General features: G+C 31.6%; 5 protein-coding genes across 7 annotated transcripts; 2 read left to right on the top strand and 3 right to left on the bottom strand.

Moving 5' to 3' along the window:
* Nucleotides 1-59: 59 nt before the first annotated feature.
* On the bottom strand, nt 60-2476 carry Det (baculoviral IAP repeat containing deterin). 2 transcript variants are annotated; one of them, XR_013002668.1, is made up of 6 exons: nt 2355-2476; nt 1828-1962; nt 1501-1704; nt 1261-1381; nt 329-712; nt 60-73 (listed from the first exon to the last, which is right to left on the bottom strand). XR_013002668.1 is itself a non-coding variant. In XM_076385585.1 (5 exons), the coding sequence occupies exons 2-5, from the start codon at nt 1839-1841 to the stop codon at nt 599-601; spliced, it is 453 nt and encodes a 150-aa protein (XP_076241700.1). In that variant the 5' UTR covers nt 1842-1962; nt 2355-2476; the 3' UTR covers nt 232-598. The 2 variants fall into 2 exon arrangements, 1 of the variants encoding a protein (XP_076241700.1); XM_076385585.1 differs by lacking the exon at nt 60-73 and having other exon boundaries at nt 232-712.
* A 462-nt stretch (nt 2477-2938) lies between these two features.
* LOC143183315 (cilia- and flagella-associated protein 52) lies at nt 2939-7201 on the top strand. Its single transcript, XM_076384839.1, has 11 exons — nt 2939-2984; nt 3127-3326; nt 3403-3580; nt 4307-4553; nt 4686-4959; nt 5172-5344; nt 5878-6026; nt 6093-6238; nt 6318-6469; nt 6549-6985; nt 7074-7201. Exons 1-11 carry the CDS (start codon nt 2939-2941, stop codon nt 7199-7201), a joined length of 2130 nt encoding a protein of 709 aa, XP_076240954.1.
* On the bottom strand, nt 7183-8525 carry Atg12 (Autophagy-related 12). Its single transcript, XM_076385773.1, has 3 exons — nt 8003-8525; nt 7790-7926; nt 7183-7719 (listed from the first exon to the last, which is right to left on the bottom strand). Exons 1-3 carry the CDS (start codon nt 8172-8174, stop codon nt 7597-7599), a joined length of 432 nt encoding a protein of 143 aa, XP_076241888.1. The 5' UTR covers nt 8175-8525; the 3' UTR covers nt 7183-7596.
* A 628-nt stretch (nt 8526-9153) lies between these two features.
* Rpn5 (regulatory particle non-ATPase 5) lies at nt 9154-11641 on the top strand. Its single transcript, XM_076385769.1, has 8 exons — nt 9154-9418; nt 9498-9637; nt 9716-9952; nt 10027-10131; nt 10200-10381; nt 10510-10734; nt 10814-10970; nt 11039-11641. Exons 2-8 carry the CDS (start codon nt 9521-9523, stop codon nt 11327-11329), a joined length of 1314 nt encoding a protein of 437 aa, XP_076241884.1. The 5' UTR covers nt 9154-9418; nt 9498-9520; the 3' UTR covers nt 11330-11641.
* A 303-nt stretch (nt 11642-11944) lies between these two features.
* LOC143183937 (uncharacterized) lies at nt 11945-13729 on the bottom strand. Of its 2 annotated transcripts, none has more exons than XM_076385772.1 (3): nt 13397-13729; nt 12873-13023; nt 11945-12795 (listed from the first exon to the last, which is right to left on the bottom strand). In XM_076385772.1, exons 1-3 carry the CDS (start codon nt 13727-13729, stop codon nt 12722-12724), a joined length of 558 nt encoding a protein of 185 aa, XP_076241887.1. In that variant the 3' UTR covers nt 11945-12721. The 2 variants fall into 2 exon arrangements, with proteins under 2 accessions (XP_076241887.1, XP_076241886.1); XM_076385771.1 differs by having other exon boundaries at nt 12873-13032.
* Nucleotides 13730-13742: the final 13 nt, after the last annotated feature.

A 13742-nucleotide genomic window follows, 5' to 3' on the forward strand; every position in this document is an offset into this window, starting at 1 on the left:
CTTTCTAATCACCCTTTGTAGATGAAGTTATTTCAATTTAAATGATTTCGAGCGATTTTCGGCAGACACGCGTCTACAAAAGATTCAGGGCGATGATTTATACGTAAATTAATCAAATAAAATATCTTTACCTAATTATCTTCTTACAACTGATATAACTTTTTTCCGTCATGATTTTGTATATCTCACATTCAATACAAATACAGTTTGTCGTATATGTATGTACACACATACAAAAGCATGCAAAAAGTACACATTTATAAAGAAAAATTAAGTGTCATGATTTTGTTTGCTGATAATATACAAGATCAATGATAATCACTCTTACCTTTAACACTATGACATCAGATATCAAAGAGATAAAATTGAATGAATTTGACAAACTTGTCCACTGAACAGTCTGAACATGATATATCTTGGTTTCTCTTGCTAATCTTGAGTTGATATCAAGACAAGAGAAAAGGAGTTGTTTGAACAAGCGACAGTATAATAGCCCTTATAGAAAAATAGTTTTATCATATATAATGTTTTAATAAAAATACTTTAAAATGAAATTTTATTGGCAAATAGGTAGATGTATAAATTTATAGATCGTTTGTTAACTCTCATCTCTAAAACTTTTTCTTATTCCTTTATAGATTTGAGGTATTTCATGAGTCATTTTTGCACTCTCTTGCTTTACTTTTATTTTAGCTTTATTCAATTCACGTGTCTGTAAAATATATGAAAATTTTAATTATAACATCCTTCAATGCACATATTAAACAAATCTTATACATTATGCAGGGTGTCCCATAATAAGTGAGCAATACTTCAGGAAATAATTCAGCATCTAAAAACAACGAATCAAATTCATATAAACTTATATCTTATTTCATCTTGGCAAGATATAACAAGTTTTCTGTTTTGTCGTGTTGTATCTGATTACCTTCACAAGAAATACTCAAAATGTGTACCTTACATTGTAACATATGCCTGGAGACATCTTTTCATCAATATGATTTCTCTTCCGATACCTTTTAATGTTCTCAGAATTTTTTGATACCTTTGCTCAATTTTATATCAGAATATTTCAACACTTTCAATAGGTCTTGCATACACTAGAGATTTCAAGTACTTCCACATATTGTGTAAACAAGATTAAATAGTACATATGTTTACATGAACATTTTTCATTGTTTCCAAGGGCTGAATCAGTCCTCAAACTATTATCCACTTATTGCAGGATACCCTATATAAATAACAGAAAACAATACTCACACATTCTTTAACATTATATTTTTTAAACAGACTGAACAAATCAGTCACAGTCCACAAGGTCTCGTCAGGTTTGTTCAGTAATACAAATGGACACTGTGGTTGATGCTTCACATGTTCATTCCTACAAGTTATCAATAACCAATCAACTATTTGAAGTAAAATGTTGAATCAAAAGGCAAAAAGAAAATCATTTGGAAACAACAGTTGCAAGGAGAGATAAAAGATACCATGGATTCGTACCATGGATCATCATCAGGATCCCAACCATCGAGCTGTTTTGTGCAAATAAAACATTCGACCAGGTCTGGTTCATTTTTATCGCCGACAGAAATGAATCCAGCAGCAGCCATTCGTTCAGGATTGCAAGTATTATCGGGAGACTGAAAAGGCCACTGTTTGAATGTTTTTAATCGGCCGCTTGTCCAAAAGGTCGAATTCAAATCCCTGATCGTAAGTTAAACAGAATAGTTCCGTCGTCGTTAAGGTTATAATGTATGGCCGTTAATCAAAATATGTTACTGTATACAAACTTCGTCTACTATTCTAATAACTTAAGACATTACTTACGGTAATAAATCCATATTTATGTGATGAAAGCTTTTTTAGTAGCCTACAAAAGTATATTCGAAATATGTAACAATAACTGACAGTTAACTGTATCTCGCGCCGCCGCGCCGCTCGCGCGTCCCATATAACTGTGAACTTGGTATAAGATAGATTGTCATCATATCAAAGAAATTATGCTTGTTGTGCACTATTCGATGGAATAAAAATTTATTTATTTCTGTATTTGTTTAAATTCTAAGAAACTATACTTTTAACAGAGATTCTATAATGCATCATACAATTATATTGAAAGTCAAAATTATTTATCCTTTAGATCCTTTGCCATAAAAACGTAATTCAAAATTTAATCAGTTTATGAATGCTGAATTGTTTAAAGATAATATTTATGAATTACCTTATTTCATGTAAAGTGAGTCAGACAGACATTTATTAATTTAATTGATCAATTACAGATTTTATCTGTTTCGATAATTGAGTTAAGTCGATTATCATGAATTGGCTGTCCAAACTTGAGAGTTTTAACTAACCTTACCGAAAGATGATATGCGATTACGATGACTGCGTAATTTATAATCTAGAATTTCTGTCGAGCAAAATTCACTTAAATATGATATTAAGCGAGATGGTTTTCTCTAATTTATTCCTTTTTATTTTTCTAACTTCTGGCGTTATAGATTTGCGTCAACTTTGAAATTTCTGTGGTCTAGCGACTTATGAATGATGACAGTTTTTAATTTTCACTACTAGATGGCAACAGTGTTTAATGTTCAAAAGTTACCCATTAGATGATTCTGACATTACCGACGTTTTTTATTGAGATTGTCTTACTACATCGAAGTCTATGACATTAGAAAAATTTAAAATTTCAAATAATTTCAATACAACCGTATCTATTCTTAGGTCCTCTTCGCATATATATCTTTCTCTTTAATTTCCTTTAATAATATTACTCATCGTTACCGTGTTGTTAGTATCCAAGGTATTATATACTGTTACTCATACTTTAATAATTGTCATGACGACACAAACTCATTCTTTGAAGTGTTTACAAACTACTAGTAAATCGATCCCAATAGAACTGTGATCAAACGCAACTAAAGTATCTTTCGCGATGGATGTAAAACAACTTGAACTGTTTGGAGTAGTATCATTCGATGGTCAGTAAAGATTTAAAAACAGAATAAAATAAAAACATTATACCTATAAATACGCAGAACATGAAGGAAATACCACTTTAATAACTTTATCTTTGTATTGGAATCTTAGCTTCATTCATTTTAAAAACCTTTCTTTTCACAGGTATAACAAGAAACAGCTTATGGGTGCATCCAGATGGAGAACACCTTATATATCCGATGGGTAATAAAATTACCATTAAGAGTATAAAAACTGAAGAACAAGCATTTCTCACTGGTCACCGAAATGTAGTATCCACCCTGTGCGTCTCGCCACGTGGAGATTTGATAGCTTCCGGTCAAGTGAGCTATCAAGGATTTAAGGTGGTTTACTCAGTTATATTTGACACTTTCGAGTTCCAATATATCGTCAAAATTATCAAATATTCTTTTTATCCAGGCAATGGTTATAATATGGAATTACGAGGAAAGGAAAATGAAAACTTCTTACGAGATGCATAAAGTTAGGGTTGAGCATGTGTGTTTTACGCAGGATGGAAATTATTTGATTAGTCTCGGAGGCAGAGACGATGGTTTTATCGTGGTATGGGATATCGAAAACGGAAGTCCACTTTGTGGTAATTTCTCCTTTTCGCTGTCTCACCTTTTCTTTTTTCACGTATCGTATATTTTATTTTCTTATGTTTTATATATTTCTTTTTTTATGTACTACGTTCCTTGAATTCTAAAATCGAAACTTCTATTTAAATTTAATGTAAACAGCTTCTATCTTTTTAGAATTGATTACTATTGAATCATTTTTAAGCAGTTTTTAAGGTCTTATTGACGATAACTATGTATTTAGATACTTCGTGGAATCCGATTAAAACGATTATATCTTTATTGTAGTGAAAGTCTTTTTAAATGAATTGTTATTAATAATTTTAAACTTACAGTCGAATCTAAGAAATTGTGGGATGAAATAGATTGTAAAATGCGAGACAAGTATTTAAATTTAGAAAACCACCTACTGTGGATTTATTTATAAGATTTCTAAAAGGAGATTTATAGATAAGCGCTGGAAACAGTAATTGTAAGATGGATATACATACGTACAGATGAACGAAATATTTAATAATTTTCGTTTATTCACTCGTACAATTTTTAACAAATAGCTCGTATTAATTCTTTTAGATATTCATTGATGGTATCAATAATATTCATTTAAAAAAACTTTCGTTAAAATAAAGATATCAACATTTTAAGCAGATTCCACTGTAGGTGTCCGAATACTTATGGACGTTAAGTATTATTTTAACTGTTTAACACTTTTTGATTTGGCTTCATTATTTACGCAATTTTAGGTACCTCTGCAGATAAAGAAACATACGGAATTGCACAAATTATCGCAGGAACAAATCACAATACGAGTTTTGTTACCGCCGGAGTTGGCACGTTCAGATTTTGGCGCATAGATGCAAAGAATCGGAAGCTCGATGGAGTCAACGTAAAGATTGGAAAAATTAAACGCACTATTAACTGCATTGTTATAAGTGATAACGATGAAAATATCTATTGCGGAACGACGTCTGGTGATATCATAAAGACAAGGTATTATTTTGAAATTATATTTTTGTCATTACTTTTTCGAACTATTTTCGGTGTTTTGTCTTTTTTTATATTACTTATTCATTTGAGCCACAAAAAGAAGATTACGCGTAATCGAGTAGACTTTTTACGTAGGTTAAATATAGCAGGATCTGAAGATTGTATCAAGCATCCGATTATGGTTGGATGTTATGCTAAAATACCACAACGTGCAACAAAAATAAAAACATCTGATGGAGAAGCTTATGCGGGTGGCGTGCAGAATTTGTTACTTTTAGGAAAAAAGGAGAAGATAATTGTAGGTGCTGGAGATGGAACGGTTGAATTAGCCGAGATATCAAAGGATTTGGTGGAATCATATGTTGGAAATAAAACGAAGAAATTATTAATCTTGCCTTGTATAGTAACGGTAAATAATACGCTTTTATTTGCATTTCCTATAATAGTTCGTTCTTATCGTTGCTGACGCATTTCACTTACTCATGAATAGAGTCAAGAGTAACACCAAGAATTAATATAAAATAAAGGCGCGATATTATAAAAAAAAAGACAATGTCAAATTAGAAAAATTTGCTTAAATAATTACTAAAGACAATTAAAAGTGATTAAAATTATCTATAGCATCGCAAGGCGAATGTATGTGCTACGGTAACATCGATGGTCCCTTACAACGACAATTTTATACTGGTTGGAACTACGTTGTGCGAAATCTACGAAATTGAAATATCTAGTTTTCACACACGGTTACTCATTACCTGTCATACCAGTCCAATATATGGCCTTGCATTTCCTCGGTAAACTGCGCCACTCGTTTTAATGTTTTAAATCAGTGGTATCAAACCTACATATGAACACGGAACACTAAATACAATTTTAAAGTCTATAAGCTCTAAACAAAAAAAGGTCTTCAAAAGAATTTTTGCGAATAAAAAAAGACCTTATATATATATATATATATGTATTAGAAAATAACTCATTTAAATGTTATAGGTATTGATTTTTTCTTTTCTTTTCTTTACAAAAATTTAAAAAAAATACATTAATTTTAAGTACTATACTTATATAAAATGTTACACCAAAATTTAAAATTGGAAAATTTAAGGAAATTGATATCTTTTACTAGAAATTTGACATTTTTTGGTAAAAATTATTTTATCAATACCGAGCTCATCTGTTAATCTCGCTCTATGTAAAGTCTTATTTATTTAATTTTATTATTTTAATAAAATCAACTTCAAGTTTTGAGCCACGGGTCGCGTGTTTGATACCACTGCTTTAAATGAATGAAAACAGAAAAAAGTTTACTTTCATGGCACTAATCTTTTAGCAACCGTTCCGAAATATTTGCGACAAGCGGTAAACATGATATTCGAGTGTGGAAACTGAACACACGGAAGGAACTACTGCGGATTACCGTGCCGAATTTTATTTGCTCCAGTTTAACTTTTGATAGCAATGGTGGCACTATAATATCCGGTAAGCATTAATGTATGTTCTTATCTAATCACCAATATTTGAGACTTTGTTATTTATTGGAGGAAGCTTGGAACGACGGTGCGATACGAGGCTTTTCTTTGAATGGTGGAAATCTTTTGTTTGATATCGAGCGTGCTCATTTAAAATCCGTCTCGGTAATAACTGTTACTCATGATGACAGTAAATTCATCAGTGGTGGCTGTGATGGCCAGGTAAACTTTTATATGTTAAAAAAAATATTTTGTTTTGTTTGAAAGAAATTTGAACATTTCTTAATTTAACGACATTCAGGTGCGAATATGGAATGCAAAATCTGCAGTACGACAACTGCTAGAAGTCATGAAAGAACACAGAGGTCCGATAACGTCGTTGAATGTTTCGCCTGATGACAAAAGTTTTATCAGCTCTAGTAGAGACGGTACATGCATAGTGTGGGACGTGAGGTAGTTGTTAAACATAATAATTTTACCTATACAATAATATAAAAGATAAAAGAAATGATATGCACTTGTTATGAATCAGGACTTGCAAAAGAAAGTTCGCGTTTGGAGGAAGCACGATGTACCTAGCAACTTGTTTCGTTCCTAGCGGTGTTCAAGTATTAACATGTGGTACAGATCATAAAATAGCTTACTGGGAGACTTTAGATGGTTCACTAGTTCGTGAAGTAGAAGGTTCAGTAACGGCTGCGTTAACTGCTATATGCTCCAGTCATGACGGACGATATTTCCTTACTGGATCAGACGACTCTATCATAAAGCTATGGGATTATCGTACCGCGATTGTTGTTCGGTTAGGTCTCGCGCACGCTGCACCGATTACAAATTGTGCTTTCTCTCCAGACGGCAAATTTATAGTCACAGTAAGTGCTGATAGTGCTATAATGATCTGGATATATCCCTTTGAAGTATCAAGCACACGGCAAAGTGAACCTTTGGATGTCTCGGGTAAAGTTGCGGGTACGGAAATCTATTTTTTAATTGTTATTAAAATTCATGTCGATTCTAATTTAAATTAATTTTATACATTAATTACTATTAATTTTAGATGAAAAAGCGTCTGTTTCGTGCAGCAGTAATAGATCTCGAAGCTCTAGTTGTATATGTTTAGAAGAAAAAAGTGAAAAGCATCGTTCAGAGCCAGAAAACGAACAAAATTGTCATTGTCAACAATAAACGATTTTATTAAGAGAAATTATATATTATTCTGGAGATCATTATATTATATATTATGTCAAGTTTATAAACTCAACTTTTTCACAATTGAAGTAATTACAAAAGTTTTATTATAATCAAATAGTTCATTATTCTTGTTGCTAATTTGAAAACGTAACATTATAGACTAAAATAGTATGTACTATACACATTAGAATCTGAGAATGTATTTAAAATAACCAAAACGTTTTTTGGTAATTATTACCCACAATCATAAAGTATTCATTGGGTGTATGATGCGCAATAAGTGCAACATCTATCTCTATTTAATTATCAATTACAATAGTACAATGTTACAACATGTTCGTGTAACATTGACAATGTTCACATAAATAAAATATATTTTACAAAAGCATTCAACCCCAAGCTTGACTTTTGCAATAGTGAAGTATCAATTTTCCGTCTGCACCATAACAGTCATATAAGTTTTTCACCACCTGATCTGGTGCAGGTGCAAATGTCTGATTTACATACAGGAACTAAGAAGAGAAAATCTGAACTTAATAATTCACAGTAATATAATAGACATAATCCACTCTATATACTTACCAGTTTTTCATTGGCATCTAATTTAAGATATCTTCTGATAAAATCTGAAATTCTACCTATGCAATAATCTTGGCTTACAGACCATTTCTTTTGCTTCATTATTGGTGCATTGGCAGTTGCTTTTAATAAAATATCGACTGAAACATTAATTACAAGTATGTATTATATATCAATCAATTATTAATATTCCTTTCCAAGTATTCTCTTCATTACTTTTTGCTTTATCCTTAGAAGCAGCCTGAACTCCATTACGAACAACAGTAGCCGGCTCTGAAATTGTTTCCAAGCTAGAAGGTGATTCCTCATTTGTTAAATTCTCTCCAAGTTCTTCAGGTTTTGTAGTGGTTTCACTTCCAACGTTTTCACTTCCTTCTTTCTCAGACATGACGAAAGTATCGCATTAAATTTTTAGTGACAGTTCAAACTTTGTTAAGTCGAAATATCGTTTCCAAAGTTTAGTCACAGACTCTTCAAATTTAAAACTCATATCACTAATAAATACTAAAGATTGGAACATTCATTATTTTATTACACAGTATCAATCATTCAATTGTAAAATTCTAACCAAACACGATAGGAGTGATTCCAGTATCAGATAACCTCTAAACATAAAAAACTACATATAAACTTTAAAAAATGATGATAACGCGGTAGCATTGTTCGCAAATCTACATCAATGAATTAAACAATTAAAACATTAGAACATTATAACCCTTTTATGAACACGTTCAGAATACGTCAATACTTTATTGACATTTACGGAGAAATAACACTCACATGTATGTGTGTATACATACAATTCCTATATCGCATGAACGTAGCTTCACTAGGGCTTTTGTATTTGAATTGTAGACGTCACGTACAATTAATAATATTTATTCGTTTATTTATTCATCCAAGCGGATCTATCCCTGTGGTGTAGCTACATTGTGTGAGATATCTATTGCTGGATTATTTGGAAAGATGACAAAAAAAGGAATTCCTCCCTTAAAGTTTATTAAAAGGCCTAGAATTTTTTTTGTTTCGAAAAATCGCGCGTTATTGGAACAAAACAGTTAGCGGTGTATAAGCAACATATTTTTAATCTGGTTCCTAAAATTTTGTTGTAAAACACGTAACAATATATATAGGTATATTATGGATTATTGTCAGATTTGTAAATTAAAACTAGGTAAAGTTAAAAATGTACTTAGAACAGTTGAGAAATAACTTTGCCAAATTTTTCAGTTCTCTGATTTGCAGATGTCACCATATAATAATTCCTATTGTGACTAATGCTGCCCTCTAACAAGAAAAAACAGTGCAATTTAAGAGTTTTGGAACATACGTATTTACTCTTGATTAATTTTGATCATAGTATTTCAAGTTTAGTTGTCGTTGGTGTGGTAGCAGCTCGCAAAGTGCATGACCAATCGTTTTCGACTGATGTTGGATGGTGATGTTCAATGTGCTTGAATCGTACATAATTAGAAGCATTACTTCGTTTCATTACTGTATTTCGAAACATAAAAGAAAGTCGAATAAGTAGAAAAATAAAAATTAATGTAGAAAGTGATTACTTACTTACAAGCCGACGAATTTCCTTTTAAACAATAATTTATTCCGCAATTTGTAAACATTTGAAAGAAGGTAACTGACTATTATAATTATGTTTTTGATATTTGTTTTATTTTTCAATGTGAATTTTGTTCAATGTTTGTGAATGTAGAAAGGAGAGAACTTGCAAACACAATGGCTCAAACTGATAACTTCGATGACAAAATCGCAGAGTGTAAGAAATTGGCAGCTGAAGGAAAGCTCCACTATGCCTTGGACCAGTTATTAGCATTGGAAAAACTAGCACGAACGGTTAAGCTCTTTCATAATATAAACATAATATTGGATATTGCATATTTTATGAAACTTAACATATCAATTGGTTATTAGAGCTCAGCTATGCCAGCTACATCAAATATTCTGGTAGCTATTGTTGAAATTTGCATGGAAGCAAAAAATTATGCAGCCCTAAATGAACATATAGTTTTGCTATCCAAAAGGCGTTCTCAACTTAAACAGGCTGTAACAGAAATGGTTCAGAAATGTAGCACTTATGTAGATAAAATGCCTGATAAGGAGACCAAAATTAAATTAATAGAAACTTTACGTACAGTAACAGAAGGAAAGGTAAAATATTTGGACCCTATATTTAGAATATGTTCCATATAGTTTGGAAAATTCATGCAATCTTATTCTTTAAGATTTATGTGGAACTTGAAAGAGCACGATTAACTCATGCATTAGCAGTAATTAAAGAAGAGGAAGGAGATATTGCAGGTGCAGCATCAGTAATGTTGGAGTTACAAGTATGTATGCGTGACACTATATAAATAAGTCAAAACTTACTTGAACTCTACATAAATGCTTTTCCTAGATTGAAACTTATGGAAGTATGACGCGTTTAGAGAAAACCTTCCTTATCTTGGAACAAATGCGATTGTGTTTGGCAAAAGAAGACTTTGTACGTACTCAAATAATAGCTAAGAAAATTAATGTTAAATTTTTCAGTTATGAAAAAGATGAGGATATACAGTACCTTAAATTGAAATACTATGAGTGAGTAAAGCACCTTATAATTGTATTAAAAAAATCTAATATTTTATTTATCACTTATACTAAGTGTTGTTTTTACTAAGTTTTGTTATACTAAGTGTTGTTATACTAAGTGTTGTTTTTTATTTCAGTCTAATGATGAAATTAGCTTTTCATGAAGGTTGGCATTTAGAATTGTGTAGACACAATCGTGCTGTACTAGAAACTCCAGCTGTTAGAGATGATCCTGAAAAGAGACATACTGTTCTTTCTCGTGCTGTTATTTATCTAGTACTTGCACCACATGAGCCAGAACAGGCAGATTTGACTCATAGACTGCTTGCAGATAAACTCCTAGATGAGATACCAACATACAAGTAATACTTATTTACTTAAAATTTAAATACATTAACGTTTATACTTTATAACTCATAAAAATTTTTTACTTCTCCTTAGAGAGTTATTACGTCTTTTTGTAAATCCAGAACTAATAAAGTGGTCTGGTCTTTGTGAAATTTATGAGAAAGAACTTAGAGAAACTGAAGTTTTTTCTGCTTCAACCGAGGGAGGTTGCAAACGCTGGGCTGAGCTTCGAAATCGCGTTGTCGAACATGTAAGTGTAAAATTTCATTGTGCTTAAATCGTAGTGAATGATAACTGTGTGTTTCATCGAATTTATAGAATATTAGAATTATGGCAAAATATTACACAAAAATTACATTGTCTCGCATGGCCGAGTTATTGGATTTACCAGTGGAGGAAACAGAAGCTTGTCTCTGCAATCTAGTAGAAACTGGCGTGATCAATGCCCGTACAGATCGACCAGCTGGTGTGGTTCGGTTTACTAGAACTCAGGAACCAGCTGCTTTATTAGATGCTTGGGCTGCGTCATTATCGAAATTAATGAGTCTTGTCAATCATACAACTCATCTCATTCATCAAGAAGAAATGCTGGCTGTTGCTCATTCTTAAGAGGTACACTTAAAAAATTTCCTCCCCTCTCCTTTTTTTTTTCTCTTTCTCTCTCCTAGACTTTCCTTTTTTCCTTCATTTTCAACATATTTGGTTTACATGATCCACCAAAAACTCGTTTCCATGAAATGAATGTTTTTGAAAAATACTAAGATATATAGTATCGTACATTTTATATTCACTGTACAAGGAACTGTTCAGAAAACGTTCCCTGTTGCATTTTTAACGCGTGTACCATCTCGTAAAATAAACTGGTTGTATAAAATAAATAACACCATTTAATGACTTCAGCAATATATAACGTATACATAAGTTTCTATACGTATTGCCGGCCATGAAGCTTAAATATTTGTTTCTTCTTTGTTTACAGTTATCAAATACATAAAAATTTTACATTAACAAAACACTTTTGATCTAAATATTTTTATATCACATTTATTTTCTATTTAAATAAATTAATAATTATCTTGTGAGATAAGAATGTACTAAACACAGTAATACTTAATTGTGTATTAATGTTTCTGTTGTCACAAATTTTAATTATAGTACGTTACCATAGTGTATTGGATTCCAAAATATTTTGTAAATATTATTTGGAAAACATAAAATCAATCTATTTCTTTTTGTTTGTTTAATAGAAGTACTAGATCATAACGTTAATAAACGTCAACTTATAATATCAATGAAAAAAAATAAACACGTATAAATTTAAAAAATTATTTAAATCTATATTAAGTTAGAGTACGTCTTAAGTAGTTTATTATCCCGATCAATTGTATATGACTACGTATTGTTTACGATGCAGGAAAATTTACATACATAAAAAACATTTCTGCGTAAGTGTTCTTAATCTCTATCATAGGCAATCTTACTTTATATTGCAGTTTGCACAATTAATGAAAATTTATTACAATCACAGCATTTGATTTTGTTTTCTATAACCGATTATCGGTCAAATCTTCGAACGTCAAGAATAGATAAAACTATTGTATCAAAGGCACTAGACATTAGGATCAAAACCGTTATCGTGTGTGCTTCGTTTTGATCACCCCATATACGAAATATATCAAAATAACAGTAAGTTCGTGTTAAGCAAAAAAAAGAAAAAACGGGTGGCACAATCGTTCCATTGCTTTGTCAACTTTCAATAAAATTGGAACATGTTACATTCACTGATATAACTCTTCATTTTTTGTCTTTTACGAATATAACGCGCAGTATAAGTCTTCGTTCACTTCGATTCATATCAAATAGATTTGCAATCTGTTCACCATAGGAGAAGCGCGTTTAATATGGTAAAAAGACATAGGAATGAGTAATCCTTCCCAATTATAAAGGACAAGATAATATCCTTCATAGTCATTAATTTTCCAAGTGAAAGAAAGATCAATTTCAAGGTTTGTGCCTGACATTTTCATCTGTGGTAACATTGTTACAGGATACTGTGGCAGAACTTGATTTTGCATCTAATTGAAAGAAAAAAATGTTTGAACATTCTTCAAACAAGTTCAATTTTAATTATAATGTATTAGAAAATATTTACCATTCTCAATAGTTCTTTGTAGAAGAGCTACCGCTTCTGCATAAGAGGGTGGTGGTAATTCATTAGAATTTTCTTGTACAATTACCTCATAGGAAGGTGGACTTGGAGTTACTGTATTAATAGATCCCATGCCACGTGTGCCAGTTATTTCCTGCAAATGCTGTCGAAGAATTAAACTAATGTTTTTAAACAACCTAATATTTGTTGACAAATCTCAACATTTAAATTTAATTTACCATTAAAAACTCTTCAAAGAACATTATATCTATAGTTAATCACAGGTAAGTTGATATATAAACTAACCTTCCATGTCCAATATCTACCGTATTGTTTCAACTAAAAAATATAATATAAACACACGTGTCCCATATTCACATATTCGTTTACAAATGTAAATACTACTTATCATTGTCAACAATGACTATAACATTGTTTCAATAGACGTATAGACAAAGCAAAACCGGAAGCGATCATTGATCAAAAAAATTACCGGAACGGCAGTAAATCGCGATCCATTTACTTACCCTAAACAACTGGCGTTGATGAAATATCATTTGTATGACAGATTTTCTTCTAAGATAAAGCATACACTTGACGGCCACCATTAGTCCAGAACAAATGAATATTGGACCAATAAACCACATGTGACCGAGTTTTGATAATATGTGTCCGTCTACGACGTCATCCAAAGCAAAAATAGTGATAGTTGTACCAATGGCAAATAAAATGACGCTCAGGGCGAGATAACTATAGCTAGTACAGTCACATTTGCCGAAAGTGTTTGTTGGTTCCTCGTACCGTTCTTCGATGCGATGTAGCCTGCTCGATAAGAACGAGCTTTCGAAAACCGTGGCCATATTTCTTCGGCGA

Source organism: Calliopsis andreniformis, chromosome 9, assembly GCF_051401765.1.
Source record: "Calliopsis andreniformis isolate RMS-2024a chromosome 9, iyCalAndr_principal, whole genome shotgun sequence".
Taxonomy (NCBI): domain Eukaryota; kingdom Metazoa; phylum Arthropoda; class Insecta; order Hymenoptera; family Andrenidae; genus Calliopsis; species Calliopsis andreniformis.